Source organism: Bufo bufo, chromosome 1 (genome assembly GCF_905171765.1).
Source record: "Bufo bufo chromosome 1, aBufBuf1.1, whole genome shotgun sequence".
Taxonomy (NCBI): domain Eukaryota; kingdom Metazoa; phylum Chordata; class Amphibia; order Anura; family Bufonidae; genus Bufo; species Bufo bufo.
The window spans coordinates 557,339,633-557,359,201 of record NC_053389.1 but is presented as its reverse complement, the minus strand read 5'-3'; the positions used below and the strand labels follow the sequence as shown (position 1 = coordinate 557,359,201).

The following is a 19,569-nucleotide window of genomic DNA, read 5'->3' as shown; positions in this document are numbered from 1 at the left end:
TCCGAGCCTCCTGTCTCAAGCCTGCTATGATCGTAAGTACAGGCTGCTCAGTGCTGGATCGAACATATCTATAGTTAACCATTGCCTACCTGCAGTTACAGTAGATACCATTAGTACAGTGAGCGGGGCCCGATGCAATGGAATACAATGACTGCACTGGGCCCCCGCTGCCATTTAAAAACTAATGTAGATGCCTGCACCCACCCCCTGTATTGGGGGTCATTCACAGTGGCTGACACTGTTATGGGGGGGATCTGTGGATGTCAAATAGCATAAGATGCTAACTATCTGTCATCCACAGATCCCCCCCATAGCAGTGTCATGCCATCCACAGATGCCCCCATAACAGTGTCAGCCACAGACCCCCATAGCAGTGTCAGCCACAGACCCCCATAACAGTGCCATCCACAGACCCCCATAACAGTGCTATCCACAGACCCCCATAACAGTGCCATCCGCAGACCCCCATAACAGTGCCATCCACAGACCCCCATAATAGTGTCATTCACAGGCTACCATCAGTTCAAAGCCCACCAAAAGCACACCTTTTGGTTCAAAATATTTTTTTTCTTATTTTCCTCCTCAAAAACCTAGGTGCGTCTTATGGGCCGATGCGTCTTATAGGGCGAAAAATACGGTAACTGCACCACTAAACGGCAAATATGCCCTTTTTTTCCTACTAATACACACCAAAAAAGGCTTTAGAACATACAACTGCACCGCACAAGGGCTAATAAGACATAGAAATATTTCCTAGTAATAATGGTTGTATCAAACAGCACTTGCACCCCAATAAAGAGAATGGTTTGCTGGAATTATAGAGGTATCATCTATTGCAAGCCTAAAAGCAGCAGTATAATGGCAATTTGGATCCCCAGTCAGTGCACCAAGGTGTAATAGGATTGTTCCTATTACCCAGGCAGTACACTCCTTTAGGCCTCTTGCACACGAATGATACAGAAAACTTGCACCATTTTGCAAGCAAGTTCAGTCAGTTTTGTCTGCGATTGCATTCAGTGGTTCAGTTTTTTTCGCGCAGGTGAAAGGCATATTGATGCGTTTTTCACACGCGTGATAAAAAACGGAAGGTTTACAAACAACATCTCTTAGCAACCATCAGTGAAAAACACATTGCATCCGCACTTGCTTGCGGATGCGATGCGTTTTTCACGCAGTCCCATTCACTTTTATGGGGCCAGGGCTGCGTGAAAAACGAAGAATATAGAACATGCAAGTAATGCGTGAAAAACAACGCTCATGTACACAGACCCATTGAAATGAATAGGTCTGGATTCAGTGCAGCACAGAAAACTCGCTGGTGTAAAAGGGGCCTTATTGTAACCTGTTCTGCTTCAATACTGTGGAAGTCTTTCCTAGAACTTTCCCTAGCGCCTGCTGACGTCTCTCCCTGCACTAAGTACACTGGAAAATGGCAGAATCCAAGATGGCTGAGGCTATTTATAGGGTTGTGACATTACAGGAGCTGGCTGCTGATTGGCTGCATGCATAGCATTGTGGGTGATCCCTCGTTCCAAGAGTTCTTTGCTCCATGTCCTAACATGTGCAGCAGCCATTTTAGGAAAAAATCCGATTCGTTACCACAAAGTGTGAGGAAATTCGGATTCGGTGCAAATCAAATTTTTCCAGAAAATTCAACTTCGTCAACTTCGATTCGCTCATCTCTAATTATAGTAGCCGTGGAAAATTACCAGCTACTATTATTAGCTAGAAAGTCCTATAAGTCTCTGTGTTCATTAACCCTTTCCACAGAGCCTCGCAAATACAGTGCAAATGAACAGGATATATATCACAAAATAAATATAAAATGCCGTTTCACAAGTTTATACAGTATACAAGTAAGTGCAAGTTAGCCCTTTCAAGTAAAATAAAGTGAGGAGTTGATGACTTTGTGGAAGGGAAATGTCCAGACTTCAAAGTACCCCTGTTCCAGGGCACAACACATCTGGGCCAGAACTGCATGCAATCTTTGATAGAACAATGAATTCTTGATTATACCGGCAACTTCTAAAGGAAAATATCAGTACATCTGTCTGTGGCAGCGACCCTGGATACACAAGTTGTTCTACCAAAGAATGGTTAAGGAACAACATTAAAGCTGTGGAATGTCAAGGTCCTGAGTCCTGACCAATAGAAGTGTTGTAAATGGACCTGAAGCAAGCAGATCATGGGAGGAAATCAACTAATATAACAGATTTAAAGCTATTACAGGATACGTTTAGTTGCAGTTTTTGCCACACAAGGGTGTCACACCAGATACTAAAAGCAAAGGCTCACATACTGTTGCCACTCACAGACATGTGATGTTGGATCTTTTTCCTCAATAAATAGATGACCAAATCTAATATTTTTGACTCTTTTGTTTGATTTGGTTAACTTTATCTACTTGTATGATTTGTGTGAAAATATGATGTAGTTTAGGTCAAATATATTCAAAAATATGGAAAATTCTGAAGGGTTCACAAGCGTTCAAGCACCACTGTATATGTGCAAGATAAAGAAATTCATATTACATTCTAATTTGGCCCTCAGGTCTGAAAAATCTTTATCTCAGAACCGACCTGCCTCTGCAGTTTCTATACAGTCGTGGCCAAAAGTTTTGAGAATGACACAAATATTAGTTTTCACAAAGTTTGCTGCTAAACTGCTTTTAGATCTTTGTTTCAGTTGTTTCTGTGATGTAGTGAAATATAATTACACGCACTTCATACATTTCAAAGGCTTTTATCGACAATTACATGACATTTATGCAAAGAGTCAGTATTTGCAGTGTTGGCCCTTCTTTTTCAGGACCTCTGCAATTCGACTGGGCATGCTCTCAATCAACTTCTGGGCCAATTCCTGACTGATAGCAACCCATTCTTTCATAATCACTTCTTGGAGTTTGTCAGAATTAGTGGGTTTTTGTTTGTCCACCCGCCTCTTGAGGATTGACCACAAGTTCTCAATGGGATTAAGATCTGGGGAGTTTCCAGGCCATAGACCCAAAATGTCAATGTTTTGGTCCCCGAGCCACTTAGTTATCACTTTTGCCTTATGGCACGGTGCTCCATCGTGCTGGAAAATGCATTGTTCTTCACCAAACTGTTGTTGGATTGTTGGAAGAAGTTGCTGTTGGAGGGTGTTTTGGTACCATTCTTTATTCATGGCTGTGTTTTTGGGCAAAATTGTGAGTGAGCCTACTACCTTGGATGAGAAGCAACCCCACACATGAATGGTCTCAGGATGCTTTACTGTTGGCATGACACAGGACTGATGGTAGCGCTCACCTTTTCTTCTCCGGACAAGCCTTTTTCCAGATGCCCCAAACAATCGGAAAGAGGCTTCATCGGAGAATATGACTTTGCCCCAGTCCTCAGCAGTCCATTCACCATACTTTCTGCAAAAGATCAAACTGTCCCTGATGTTTTTTTTGGAGAGAAGTGGCTACTTTGCTGCCCTTCTTGACACCAGGCCATCTTCCAAAAGTCTTCGCCTCACTGTGCGTGCAGATGCGCTCACACCTGCCTGCTGCCATTCCAGAGCAAGCTCTGCACTGGTGGCACTCCGATCCCGCAGCTGAATCCTCTTTAGGAGACGATCCTGGCGCTTGCTGGACTTTCTTGGACGCCCTGAAGCCTTCTTAACAAGAATTGAACCTCTTTCCTTGAAGTTCTTGATGATCCTATAAATTGTTGATTGAGGTGCAATCTTAGTAGCCACAATATCCTTGCCTGTGAAGCCATTTTTATGCAACGCAATGATGGCTGCACGCGTTTCTTTGCAGGTCACCATGGTTAACAATGGAAGAACAATGATTTCAAGCATCACCCTCCTTTTAACATGTCAAGTCTGCCATTTTAACCCAATCAGCCTGACATAATGATCTCCAGCCTTGTGCTCGTCAACATTCTCACCTGAGTTAACAAGACGATTACTGAAATGATCTCAGCAGGTCCTTTAATGACAGCAATGAAATGCAGTGGAAAGGTGTTTTTGGGATTAAGTTAATTTTCATGGCAAAGAAGGACTATGCAATTCATCTGATCACTCTTCATAACATTCTGGAGTATATGCAAATTGCTATTATAAAAACTTAAGCAGCAACTTTTCCAATTTCCAATATTTATGTCATTCTCAAAACTTTTGGCCACGACTGTACAAGAAGAGAAAATATATTTTACCACCATCCCCCTGCTAACTATGGTAGTTGCTTCATATCTAGAGGGTGCTTACAGCAAAATCACGGGCATTCTTTACAGTACGGCATGACATGACTCTGTGGTCATAACAAATAAACTCCATTAGACTCCACATGTGGTAATTTATCCTGAAAATACCTCTGTAAAGGTACATCCATTGGCCATAGGACGTAAAATGTAGCAGAAAAGTCCAGTGTGGGTTTTGCTACCAATCTGCTGAAAAAATGAAGAGGCTGTGGATTTCATCCTCTCTATTGCAAAGGATGAAATCAGCAGTGGATATCCACATAACAGGTTGGTATACTCCAGATTTAAAATTCACACTGCAGGTCAATGTATGCACAGATTTTATGTACCGTATATACTCGAGTATAAGACGAGTTTTTTGGCACATATTTTTGTGCTCAAAAAGCCTCCTCGTCTTATACTCGAGTCTAGGTCTTATCTCCGGTAATAGCAGGCAGTGCGGGGGGCGGCGCTCACTCACTGACGTCACGCGCCTGCGCCGCCTAGTGGGAGCAGGCGCGTGACGTCAGTGAGTGAGCGCCGCTCCCCGCACTGCCTGTATTACCGAAGCAAAGACAAAGTAAGATATCCAAAGTTAAAGGTTACTGATTAGTTTAAATATACTGCTGTGAGCGTCGGGGAGGGGGATCTGTGGATGGCACTGTAGGGTGATCTGTGGATGGCACTGTAGGGGGATCTGTGGATGGCACTGTAGGGGGATCTGTGGATGGCACTGTAGGGGGATCTGTGGATTGCACTGTAGGGGGATCTGTGGATGGCACTGTAGGGGGATCTGTGGATGGCACTGTAGGGGGATCTGTGGATGGCACTGTAGGGGGATCTGTGGATGGCACTGTAGGGGGATCTGTGGATGGCACTGTAGGGGGATCTGTGGATGGCACTGTAGGGGGATCTGTGGATGGCAGTGCCATCCACAGATCCCCCTACAGTGCCATCCACAGATCCCCTCTCCCCTAAACAGTGCCATCATGGCACTGTTTAGGGGAGGGGGGGATCTGTGGATGGCACTGTTTAGGGGGGATCTGTGGATGGCACTGTTTAGGGGGGAGATCTGTGGATGGCTCCCTGTATTTAATGCAGAGTGTGTGTGTATATAATGCACACACTCTGCATTAAATACAGGGAGTCACCCTCTTGCAGATGTGTGTATATAATGTAGAGTGTGTGCATTATATACACATACACTCTGCATTATAGCTGCATTTCCCACCCTAGTCTTATACTCGAGTCAATAATTTTTCTCATTTTTTGGGGGTAAAATTAGGGGCTCGGCTTATACTCGGGTCGGCTTATACTCGAGTATATACGGTAGTTTGCGAAGAGCTGGTTCTTTATAATGCTGCAAATTTGCTGCATGAATGTATGTGATGGCAAATCCAATTGTGAGCCCACCATTAAGGTTTCAAATAGGTTCTAACTTAATCGGTAATATATGGAACCAATATAGACATGCTGGAAACATATTTTTCCACTTTTATTAAAGCCCCATTCACACATAAAGGGTAACTCAGATATTTTCCAACCAGAGGATCTGTATGTGTGAATGCTTACTTTTGGATGACCTAGATAGCAAGACTCAAGAGACAGAACTTAAAATGTAGGTCTTTCAAAAGCATTGAACTTGATCTCAGCCTAAGGCTGAATGCACACGGCCGTGTTCCGAGGCCGAGAGCGGTCCGTGGTATGCCGGGCTGGATTCCTGTTCAGAGCAGGAGCGCACGGCGTCATTGGTTGCTATGATGCTGTGCGCTTCATGCCGCCGCTGCTGTACAGTGATACACTCGTATAGATCGCCGTGCGCTCCTGCTCTGAACAGGAATCCAGCCCGGCATACCACGGACCGCTCTCGGCCTCGGAACACGGCCGTGTGCTTTCGGCCTTAAAGAGACAAAATATCACCAGATAGTGCCAAAACATTTTTACTTATCTATTTCTATTTTCTGACTGTAATTTTTTTTTTCTGCAATATTTCCTGAACGTGATTGTGGGGGCAGCCTTTTACCATGCTGCTGTTAACTGCATTTAGAGATATGCTTTATGACAGCCACAGACCATATCTCCAGAAGGATATTGATACTTTGGAGAGAGTTCAGAGAAGAGCTACTAAACTGGTACATGGATTGCAGGATAAAACTTACCAGGAAAGGTTAAAGGACCTTAACATGTATAGCTTGGAAGAAAGACGAGACAGAGGGGATATGATAGAAACTGCTAAATACATAAAGGGAATCAACAAGGTAAAAGAGGAAAGAATATTTAAAAGAAGAAAAACTGCTACAAGAGGACATAGTTTTAAATTAGAGGGGCAAAGGTTTAAAAGTAATATCAGGAAGTATTACTTTACTGAGAGAGTAGTGGATGCATGGAATAGCCTTCCTGCAGAAGCGGTAGCTGCAAATACAGTGAAGGAGTTTAAGCATGCATGGGATAGGCATAAGGCCATCCTTCATATAAGATAGGGCCAGGGGCAATCCATAGTATTTAGTATATTGGGCTGACTAGATGGGCTAAATGGTTCTTATCTGCCGACACATTCTAGGTTTCTTTGTTTCAATGGACTGGAGCTGACTTTTTAACGTCTATGGGAGAGTGTTCTAGGCATACTCTGTGACTTGTGCAGAGGTCACTGTAGAAGGAAGGAGCACTACCATCCTGCATTTTAAGAGGAGACATTTTAATGAGGGTAAGTCAGTTTTGCTTAAGGCCTCTTGCACATGGCTGTAGTGCTCCCGTGGCCGTATTGAGGGCCGCATACGGCGATTCCGCAATACACGGGGCACAGGCCGTGTGCATTCTGCATCACGGATGTGGACCCATTCACTTGAATGGGTCCACAAATCCGGAGATGCAGTGCGGTGCTGAACGGAACCCCATTGAAGCACTACACTCTAAGTCCTAGGAGGCCTCAGAGTGTCCTAGAATTTTTAGGCCAACTGCAGCATTTTTGATTTGGGTAGAATCGATTTGGACCTGAATTGAATTTTCTGACCAATTTGTTAGAATTTGATCAAAATTAATTTCAAGAAATTTGCTCATCTCTTATCACGTCTGATATGGCAGGTAACCTACGTGCGGCGCAGAGGGGAGGGAAGGAGAGTACCCTTTTCACTAGGGAGAGGGAGGAGTGGTGACCCCTAACTCACCTAGCACTGGCACCTGGCTGCCCTGACGTCCCTAGAAGGGCTGCTAACCCGTATGCTGATCACGTGCCTCGTCCCTGGCTTACCCTGAAATAAGCCCTAGGCAGTGAGTAGGGCGATGGGAGCACTAGTCCTCACCACTGACACCTAGGGTAACAACAGGGAAAGGACAAACAACACAAACAATCCCCGAAGGGAGACAACAAACAGGATAGAACCGGAGATCCGACAGCACCAGTTCCAACAGTTCCAACAGTTCCAACAGCTCCACAGCAACTCCAACTCCACCAGAGGTCAGAATAGAAGATCTGGAAAGAAGGTCTATATCTGGGAGTGACTGACAGAGAACAGCTGAAAGGAAAAGCTACAGATTCCTAAATGGGACAAAAAGGATCGCAAACCTAAGCAGGAAAACCTGGACCGGAATCCATTCCTACCACTAGTTCATGGAGCATACTCTTGAAACCGAGCAAGTAGCCACCAGCTGCAACCTTCTGACTCCAGGCACAACAGGGTCAGCGATAGGTCGTGACAGCCTTGTGACATCTCTAATAAAGAGTCAACTGTAAGACCATGTTCTGGTCGTTTACTCTGGTTATATTATTTGAGACACATTGATATATCTGTCCAATCAGATTCCATCTTTAATTGTCCATCTTTAATAAGTCGTCAATATACTAATATGTATATATAACAGTCCAATCAATAAATTAGGCAATGTAGCTTGACCCAGTGCAGCTGCCTTTTCAAAGATTTCGGCACCAAATACTCTCTCAGTAACAAGTGAGTCCTTGTTGGATCACATAGCTTGCACATTTCTAAGGCTGGCCCTGGGTTGTAGACACTGTTTTTATAATTTAATAAATGTAAATGTATGTACTGTATATCTGTCCAAGAGGCTGTATTACATGTGTATGTATCTGTGAATTGATACTAAGGAGCTTTGTATTATAGGATCTCCAGATTAAAAAGACAATTTAGCCTCCGTATGTACGGTATACTGTACATCTGCGTTACTCAACTCTGTCATAGGAGCAGAGCAACAAAATTGACTGAGTACCAGATCTTTACATTCTGGACACCAAAGGCACCCATTGGGTCCTATTGGGTCTGTTGTATTTTTGTCATATTGTTTGTCTCTTTACCGGAATAAATATTGCAGAATGCCACATTGGGTTTTATTCAACACAGATGCCTTCAGCTGACAAGCACACATGTAACAGGTCAGCCAATTTCATAGGCACAAATCTGCTGACAGATGCCCTTTAACCACCTCAGCTCCCCTAGCTTAAACCCCCTTAATGACCAGACCACTTTTTACAATTCTGCACTACACTACTTTCACAGTTTATTGCTCGGTCATACAACTTACCACCCAAATGAATTTTACCTCCTTTTCTTCTCACTAATAGAGCTTTCATTTGGTGGTATTTCATTGCTGCTGACATTTTTACTTTTTTTGTTATTAATCGAAATTGACCGAAATTTTTGCCAAAAAATGACATTTTTCACTTTCTGTTGTAAAATTTTTCAAACAAAACTACATTTCTATATAAATTTTTCTCTAAATTTATTGTTCTACATGTCTTTGATAAAAAAATGCAATAAGTGTATATTTATTGGATTGCGCAAAAGTTATAGCGTTTACAAACTATGGTACAGAAATGTGAATTTCCGCATTTTGAAGCAGCTCTGACTTTCTGAGCACCTGTCATTTTTCCTGAGGTTCTACAATGCCCAGACAGTAGAAACACCCCACAAATGACCCCATTTCGGAAAGTAGACACCCTAAGGTATTCGCTGATGGGCATAGTGAGTTCATGGAAGTTTTTATTTTTTGTCACAAGTTAGCGGAAAATGTTTTTTTTTTTTTAATTTATTTTTCTTACAAAGTCTCATATTCCACTAACTTGTGACAAAAAATAAAATTTTACATGAACTCACCATACCCCTCACGGAATACCTTGGGGTGTCTTCTTTCCAAAATAGGGTCACTTGTGGGGTATTTATACTGCCCTGGCATTTTAGGGGACCTAAAGCGTGAGAAGTAGTTTGGAATCCAAATGCGTAAAAAATGCCCTGTGAAATCGTAAAGATACTCTTTAGAATTTGGGTCCCTTTGCGCACCTAGGCTGCAAAAAAGTGTCACACGTGGTATCGCCGTACTCAGGAGAAGTAGGGCAATGTGTTTTGGGGTGTCTTTTTACATATACCCATGCTGGGTGAGATAAATATCTCTGTAAAAGACAACTTTCCCCATTTTTTTAATACAAAGTTGTCATTTTACAGAGATATTTCTCTAACCCAGCATGGGTATATGTAAAAAGACACCCCAAAACACATTGCCCTACTTCTCCTGAGTACGGCGATACCACATGTGTGACACTTTTTTGCAGCCTAGGTGCGCAAAGGGGCCCAAATTCCAATGAGAATCTTTACGATTTCACAGGGCATTTTTTACGCATTTGGATTCCAAACTACTTCTCACACTTTAGGTCCCCTAAAATGCCAGGACAGTATAAATACCCCACAAGTGACCTCATTTTGGAAAGAAGACACCCCAAGGTATTCCGTGAGGGGCATGGCGAGTTCATAGAAGTTTTTTTTTTTGCCACAAGTTAGCAGAAATTAAATTTTTTTTGTTTTTTCTCACAAAGTCTCCCTTTCCGCTAACTTGTGACAAAAAGTTCAATCTTTCATGGACTCAATATGCCCCTCAGCGAATACCTTGGGGTGTCTACTTTCCGAAATGGGGTCATTTGTGGGGTGTGTTTACTGTTCTGGCATTTTGGGGGGGGGGGCTAAATTGTGAGCAACCCTGTAGAGCCTAAAGGTACTCGTTGGACTTTCGGCCCCTTTACGCACCTAGGCTGCAAAAAAGTGTCACACATGTGGTATCGCCATACTCAGGAGAAGTAGGGCAATGTGTTTTGGGGTGTATTTTTACATATACCCATGCTGGGTGAGAGAAATATCTCTGTAAATTGACAACTTTGTATTAAAAAATTTAAAAAGTTGTAATTTACAGAGATATTTCTCACACACAGTATGGGTATATGTAATAATACACCCCAAAACACATTGCCCTACTTCTCGTGAGTACGGCGATACCACATGTGTGACACTTTTTTGCAGCCTAGGTGCGCAAAGGGGCCCAAATTCCAATGAGAATCTTTACGATTTCACAGGGCATTTTTACGCATTTGGATTCCAAACTACTTCTCACGATTTAGGTCCCCTAAAATGCCAGGGCAGTATAAATACCCCACAAGTGACCCCATTTTGGAAAGAAGACATCCTAAGGTATTCCGTGAGGGGCATGGCGAGTTCCTCGATTTTTTTTTTGGCACAAGTTAGCGGAAAATGATTTATTTATTTTATTTTTTCTTACAATGTCTCATATTCCACTAACTTGTGACAAAAAAGAAAATTTTACATGAACTCGCCATGCCCCTCACGAAATACCTTGGGGTGTCTTCTTTCCAAAATGGGGTCACATGTGGGGTATTTATACTGCCCTGGAATTTTAGGGGCCCTAAAGCGTGAGAAGAAGTCTGGAATATAAATGTCTAAAAATTTTTACGCATTTGGATCCCGTGAGGGGTATGGTGAGTTCATGTGAGATTTTATTTTTTGTCACAAGTTAGTGGAATATGAGACTTTGTAAGAAAAAACAAAAAAACAAAAAAATAAATAAATTTCCGCTAACTTGTACCAAAAAAAAAAATCGATGAACTCGCCATGCCCCTCAAAAGTGATCTTTAAAGCGCCGCAGCGATTTTACGGTGTTTTTGCAGTGATCAAAAAAATATAAATTTCTGTCATTGCGGTGGGGCGGACTAAACGCAAGTGTGCACACAAGATCAGGCCTGATCGGGCGAACACTGCGTTTTTTGTAGAGCCTATAGAACATGTCCTATTCTTGTCCGCAATTGCGGACAAGAAAAGGCATTTTCTATATAGTTCTGGCAATGTGCGGATCCGCAAAATGCGGAAAGCACATTGCCGGTGTCCCTGTTTTGCGGATCCGCGGATCCGCAAAACACATACGGCCGTATGAATGGAGCCTTACAGGGGGGTGATCAATGACAGGGGGGTGATCAGGGAGTCTATATGGGGTGATCACCCCCCTGTCATTGATCACCCCCCTGTAAGGCTCCATTCAGACGTCCGTATGTGTTTTGCGGATCCGTGGATCCGCAAAACACGGACACCGCGGATCCGCAAAACACATACGGACGTCTAAATGGAGCCTTACAGGGGGGTGATCAATGACAGGGTGGTGATCACCCCATATAGACTCCCTAATCACCCCCCTGTCATTGATTACCCCCCTGTAAGGCTCCATTCAGACGTCCGTATGTGTTTTGCGGATCCGTGGATCCGCGGATCCGCAAAACACATACGGACGTCTGAATGGAGCCTTACAGGGGGGTGATCAATGACGGGTGTGATCAGGGAGTCTAATATGGGGTGATCAGGGGTTAATAAGGGGTTAATAAGTGGTGTTTGGTGCTACTTACAGAGCTGCCTGTGTCCTCTGGTGGTCGATCCAAGCAAAAGGGACCACCAGAGGACCAGGTAGCAGGTATATTAGACGCTGTAAACAAAACAGTGTCTAATATACCTTTTTGGGGTTAAAAAAATCGCATCTACAGCTTGCCAGCGAATGATCGCCGCTGGCAGGCTGTAGATCAACTCGTTTACCTCCCGATCCTGTGAACGCGCGCTCCTGTGTGCGTGCGTTCACAGGAAATCTCGCGTCTCGCGAGGTGACATGCCGATGCGTCCAGGAGGAATAACTCTGCCGCCGCCAGGACGCAATCCTGCGTTCGTCGGTCCTGAGGTGGTTAAACATGGAGCCCCCGAATAATAACTGCATAGATAATCCTACAGCTGCAAATTAGGTGCCTGTCGGTCTTTTGTGCATTTTCGATTATTACATATTAACACTGTATACACCATGGAGAAAACATTACTTTCCCAGTTACAGTGGAAATAAAATGGCGCTATCACTCATGATTCTCTTCTGACATATTCCATGTCACTTGGCCATGAGATCTGGCTGCAGTGTGTTATGTGTGGGATGTGTAACAAGCCAGCAAGCATACTAACAACGTGATATTCTTTCCAGGAGCTTATTAGCTGTCATACTGCAAGAAATGTTTGATTTCCTAGGGCTAGCTGGGTAATTTTCGGACAACATTGCCATTTGATATTAATCAGTAAACCTGCATGTAACACTGTGGAGTCTCCCCGAATTCTTCCCTGACCTGCGAGTGTGGTTAGAGATGCTCATTGAGAACCCTGGTCTGAACGGAGAACTGTGTGTATCTAATAAATTCCTTTAGCACGGGATGAGCTCTGAATTTTCAATGAGGCTGCCTTGGCAGACGTGCTGCTTGATTTTAATAAAAATAGCTGCTTTCTGCAGTGTGAGATCAGGAAGCCAAATGTACAGCTGCCTTGCACTCCTTTTGGGCTAATTAGAACCCCTGGGCAAATTAAGTGTATCGATTTACGATTCTCTTGAAATAACCCCCTTCTCTCCCCTTTTATTTTTTTCTTGGAGAAATTCATGTCATTCTTTTCAAAGCCCTCCTTCTCAAAGTAGTGTATTTTCTTTTCAGCCACAACACAAAGACCACGTCATGGCTGGATCCACGGCTAGCAAAGAAAGCTAAACCCCCAGAAGAGTGCAAGGAGAATGGTAAGTTTTTCGCAGTCCCTTTAACCTCTTCTGTGCCAGAGTTGCATAAACACGTTCATTAGCCGCAGCGGAAAGACAGCATTTTTGGAGGGGAACCACTACACAGGAAGTAGTCATCCCCCCCATTTGTGCTTTTTTTTTTTTTCTTCAAGCGCCTCCCTTTCCTTGTATTCACACTCAAGGTTTACAACAAACATAGTTTTATTTTGTCTGGGGGCACTGGTCTGCCAGCCCTCCCATACCCGCCTCTGCCAGGGACTTTATGTGGTGACACTAGGGCTCAGTTCTCTGAAGGAAGATGCAATGCAAGGAGAACCAAAAGGAACACGTCCAAGGATTATGATTATAATATCATGTACTCTTAAAGGTAAAGGCTTTGTGTTTCTTATGTCCTTGCTGCTAATTTTAATTGTTTTCAGGTTGTTTTATGACTTTTTTTTAAGGCAGCTTGAGTTCAATCGTGTGATTGCCTTTTATAATAGCTTGAAAGCTTCTCAAGTAAAGCAATGCTGCAAAGTGATTGCATTTGATGGAAATGTCTACATTCACCGTGAACCTTTTACTACAGTACTAAACACGTATTGGGCAATTGTCGTGATGATATTCTTGTAGTACTGTCACTTTCTGCAGAGGCATGTGTGGCATAGTAGTCGCCATACAGCACCTGTAAGCTGCACACCTGTGTGCTATAATCACAGGGCTGCCACTGCAGTATTACCACAAATTACTTGCATCTCAAGTTAAAAATGTCAACTTAGGAGCTGTTTTCACAGTTGGCTACAGCTCAGCACATTTTCTTTGAGAATCCGTGTGCTCATTAAGGGAAGATACGGCTCTTCTTGTATGCAGAGGAGAACGTCTGACATGCCCATTTATCAATTAACCTTCAGATATTCAGCACTGAGAATAGCTTTGTGATGTTGAGTCGTGCAGATGGCCTTTATCACTTATTATTTTTTTGTTTTGTACAGCATGACATTTTCTATTTTTATGTTTTTATTTTTTTTCAAGGTTGGGCAGACTTTACATAAGCCAGGATGTAGCTAGAGATTCTGTATGTCTGCGCTCTGTATAGTGCAGTACACCATATATTACGTAAAAGGTGGCAGGATACGGAAAAGAATGTTAGGCCTCATGTCTACGACCATGTCCCTTTTGCAGTCTGCAAATTAAAGATAGGGTCCGTGTGCCATCTGCATTTTTTTTTTTTGCAGACCAATTGACTTCAGTGGGTCTGTGGTCCACATTTTCCGGACATATTCTGTCTTTTAGCAGTACAGATATACAGATATATAAAACACAGATGGTCTGCATGAATGGGGATACAACATGGACGATATCCATGTTTTGCTGATCTGCAGAAAACTTTCGTGGCCATGAGGACATTGACAGATGTCCTTTTATTCACGAGATGTACAGAATGATGATGAAATGACTACAATATACGTTACAGCTTGCTCTTTTAGATATGTAAGTGTGGCTAGGTAAAAAGGATACCACAAAAAGGCCTCATGCACACGACCGTTGTTTTATTCCGTGTCCGTTGTGCCGTTTTCCGTGATTTTCTGCGGACCCATTGACTTTCAATGGGTCCGTTGAAAACTCGGCTAATGCACCGCTTGTCATCCGCGTCCGTGATCCGTGGTTCCAGTCCGTCCAAAAAATATAACCTGTACTATATTTTTCACGGAAAACGGTTCGCGGACCCATTCAAGTCAATGGGACCGTGAAAAAACACGGAGGCACACAAGATTGTCATCCGCGTCCTTTTTTTTCCTATCATTTGCATGGCAAACTTGACTTAGACTTTTTTTTACTTTCCTTTATGTCTGGTGGTCCTCCAAAAATATAGGAAGACACACGGAAACAAAAACGGAAACGGATCACGGAACAACGGAACCCCATTTTGCGGACCGGAACACAACAACGGTCGTGTGCATGAGGCCAAAAGGTGATGTTTCACAGGAGTTGTTTTTGGCAATGAGTTCACATTAAGCAATACAACCTTTGACAGCCAGGCAGACATTTGTACCGGTGCCATACACGGCACATCTTAATGGGGTCCATTTATAAATGAGGTGTGACAGGAAGACGCATACAAATAAAGCTGTGCCTAGTCATTAATTGATGAAGAAATGGATCCATTCATAACTTTAATGCAGGTATTTATCCAGGAATAATGACTGTGTCTGTTCTTAGGCATCTGCATTGATATTCCATTTGCACTACGCTGCATCTGCTGGAGCAATAATTGCATTTAATTGCTCGCTAGATTGATTTATACCTGTAACCACTTTGAACAGCTTTACAAAAATTACTTTTTTAATTTACTGGTTTCAGGATGGATTCTTAAACATTAGCAACCCGTAGACCTACTTTTAGTATTGAACTTTCTTGCTAGTTTACCACAAGCTTAATTATCAGTTATCCTTGTTTTTTGGTGTATTTTTTTATTTTTTTTATTTTAAATTTCAAAATTACATTTTTATCATCTTAAAGACAACTTGTCACCATGCAAATGCAATGTAAGCCATGGGCAGCATGTTAGACCCAGAGGAGATAAGCAGGTTGATATATAGTTTTATGGGAGAAGATTCAGTAAAACGTCTAATGTATTCATTTAAATTCCTGCTCATTCTGGGCTTTGAAGTTAAGGAGGCGGTCCTATCAGTGATTGACAGCCTTCTCTCTATGATTGTGTATACAGATGTAGCTGTCAATCACTGATAGGACCGCCTCCTGGACTTCAAAGCCAAGAATGAGTAGAGATATAAATGGAAAAATTACAAGTTATATTGAATCTTTTCCCATAAAACTATATATTAATCTGCCCAGCTGCTCTATAACATGGTGCCTGCAGCTTAGACACCATGTTCAATGTGACAGGTTCCATTTAAATAAACGGAGGAAAGCTCATGTTGCCTCAGAAGGCTTTGTCATCCAGTGAGTTTATCTACCACATGGAGCAAAACATGGAATAATGACACATAGACTGGTGATTTCTATTCTCATCAGCTACTTGTCTCATCTCAGTTCATGAATTTTCAGGACCCTCTTATACCACTTTTATAGATGTGGTGCAATAATAAGTCTTAGGTGTCATACACATTCCAGAGCCTTTTGCATGGAGCCTGTATGGAGGCACATGGAGTCTCTTGTGCCCTGGACCACATAACCGTAGGAAATCCTTGTGCTACCCTTTACAGAGTTATTTCTTCCAGAGAAGAATACCGCTACAAAGGCTACCACAATTTCAAAATGAATGCATTTGAAGGTAGATGTAGAGTAGTGTTCCCCCTATGTCATGCCATGCTTTACTCCAAGGATAGTGTATCTTTCATGGCATAGGCATAACATTTCAATAGTCAAAGCGCATATCTTTGATATTATGAGACCATGCAACATAATCTATCTAAGCCTCTTACATGCCTATTGGCACACTATACTCAATTTGAGACATTTTAGTCCAGCTACTAATGTAGGCATAGTTTCCCCGTACCTACTTTATCTACTAAAGAAAAACTTGAAAGGTGCCAGTTGCTGGAGGCCGGTGAAGTTTTTACACACTCAGCCAATGGACAAAGGGCACTATAGCTAGTAATTTCTGTGATAAGCATAACCATTTTATACCTGGTACCAGTAACAAAGCAGGACGCATATATATGTTGTCATGGGTCGACTTGTTTGCCATTCTCTCTGAACCTCATCTGGTTCTTGAGCCAATGTTTGGGAACCAACAGGCCTTAAAAATGTTTGTCCCTCAGAGTTAATTCAGAAGAATGATTTTTACATCCAGGTGATATCTGTTGTACACATGGACTGAACACTGATCCATTAATGGTCCAATTCACATGTGCATTTAAAAAAAAAAGTTTCTGCAAGGACCGATAATCCATCACAAAATGTACAGCCCAGCTCCAATTTTCCCACATGATTCAAATGAATTGGTCTAAGAGAATAATGGACTGCACACGGATGCTATCCTTGTGTAATCCACTTAAAACGTATCTGTGTTTACATGGATGAGTTTCAAATTTCTTTTATGAATCAACCTTAAAGGTTGTCCACTTCTTTCATATTGATGGCTTATCCTTAGGATAGGCAAAGAATCTCTGGTCGGTGGAGGTCGGACACCCCGCACTCCTGCAATCAGTTGTTTGGGAATACTAACAGTGCCAGAACTACACAACTCCATCCATTTTGTAGTGGACAGAGCTGGTAACTGTAGTCCTGCTCCTTCTCACTTCACTGGAAGCAGTGCTGCAGTAACCAGCTTTGTCCACTACACAATGGACAGATCAGAGTAGCTACAACTTGGAACAGCTGATTGGCAGGGGTGCAAGGTGTTGGACTCCCATTGATCAGATACTGATGGCCTGTCCTGAGGATAGGCCTCAGTATAATTTCTCATGCACACAACCGTATGTATTTTGCAGTCCGCAAAAACGGATCCGTAAAAAATACGGATGACGTCCGTGTGCATTCCGTATTTTGCGTAACGGAACAGCTGGCCACTAATAGAACAGTACTATCCTTGTCCGTAATGCGGACAATAATAGGACATTTTCTATTTTTTGCGTGAAGGAAATACAGAAATACGGAAATGGAATGCACATGGAGTACCTTCCGTTTTTTTGCGTACCCATTGAAATGAATGCTTCTGTATCCGGTCTGCAAAAAAAAACGAACGGACACGGAATGAAAATATGTTTGTGTGCATGAGGCCTAAAAGTACTGGGCAACCCTTTTAAGCATGTAGGATACAGTATATCTAGTTTGTCATCCTGGGCTCTGATTACCCATCTAGGTAATCACATGCTTTGCAGTGTTTTTATTGCTCTGAATGTACTTTTTTCTTAATTTTTTTTCCTTTAGCTTTTCTTTTTTATTACAAACAAAAAGCAACCTCCAGCACTGACAGTGCTTCACACCCATGCGTGGAATTGATGTCTACATATACTTGATATATTGCTTATTGTACAAGGTTTGTGGCTGGAATGAGGCATTACATGAACAGAAGGTTATATTTGTAATCTCAAATGTGGCAAATGTGTTTATTATCATGCTGTCTGAGGTGCTTCTCAGCTGTCTTCATCAAAATATTTTCCTCTTTATTTTGACACTGCCAATTTATTCTGAATGGAGAACAGGATGTTTCCGAAATACAATGTTCGAATAGAACTTTTTTTCTGTGCTGCGTGCAAGAAAACACATAAATGTATTCAGCATCGCTAAATGAGCACTTGTAGGTCAAAATCCTTTCTAGCATATATGCTAAATTCTATTACTGTCATGGGGAGGGTTACAAGCTAGATGAATTTTATTGTTGAATTGTAATGATGACATTTGCTCATTGACAAAACAAAAATGTGAAGGAGTTGTTGGAATCTAATGAAACGTTATATGCATAATGATGATACATGTACATGATTACAATATTAGTGTGAAAAGATATGTTTATTTGGGAAAACTATTCAGTAGACAGACTCCAGTGCCCTGTTGGTTCACCTCTAGCCTGGATACAATTGGAGATATGGTCAGGCATGGAGGTCTAGATGGTAGGCAGTTCTTCGTGCTTCTCTCCGTCCAATGATGTGCCCTCTCTCAAACTTTGTCAACTGGGCAAAGAATATTTGAGTGCCCTGTTGAGGCCTGTGTAGCAGAGAACAATCTCTCACCAAGAGGTACTCTACCCAAAAGTGGCCTTTGAGAACCTTTTTATAGGTCACCAGGGGAGCACTGTGTCACAGTGTCTAATCAGACCATACTGGTAACCATCTTCATATTCTGAGACATGCAGTAACTGCAAGCAGAGATTTGTGGCAATCCAACACTTCTAACTTCGTGCATTATTATTATTATTATTATTATTATTATTATTATTATTATTATTATTATTATTACTATTATTTTGTCAATGAGTGTATTTAGAGTAGGAAACTTCACCCAATAATTTGGCTTTTCCCAACTTCATATGTGGAGTGTTCCTAAGCAAGATAGATTATTAAACATGAAGGAAGTTTTTTCTTGGTAGTGCCATAGGACTGTGCCTGCAAAGGTTAAGTGCCTACCCATTCATTCTCAATGGGGACGGAAAGGATGCACATTGTGCTGTCTGCATCCGCATTTCCGGTCCGTGGCTCCGTACTTACGGTTTGCGGCTCCCGATAGGCACTTATTGTCTGGTTATCTAATAAAAGAAAGTCAGTCACGTAGTTCTTTTGGATACTATTTAATACTTGCGCTGCAGGTCCTTGTAGTGTTGTGGGTCAATTCACACCAGTTTCCAATGCGTTAAAGTGAAGAACCGCGCTGCCTAAACAAGGAATTTTTTCCACCGTGCTATAAACCCACCGAGTTGATACAGGATAACAGTGCTTCCCAGCTCTGGATTGCAAATGCACCTCCTGGATTCCTCTGCAGGGCACCAAAAATCACACCATAGTGATGGTGGGAAGCACTGTTAGGCCTCTTTCACACGGCCGTTTTTTTT

General features: G+C 42.4%; 1 protein-coding gene across 6 annotated transcripts in view; it reads left to right on the top strand.

The window, feature by feature from the left end:
* The window catches only part of MAGI2 (membrane associated guanylate kinase, WW and PDZ domain containing 2), a 1,066,131-nt gene that overhangs the window by 715,732 nt on the left and 330,830 nt on the right, over window positions 1-19,569 (top strand). For all 6 annotated transcript variants that reach the window (XM_040413058.1, XM_040413064.1, XM_040413057.1 and 3 more), the window contains one exon: window positions 12,997-13,076. In XM_040413058.1, the coding sequence (XP_040268992.1) occupies window positions 12,997-13,076 (80 nt within the window). The remainder of the gene's footprint in view (window positions 1-12,996; window positions 13,077-19,569) is intronic.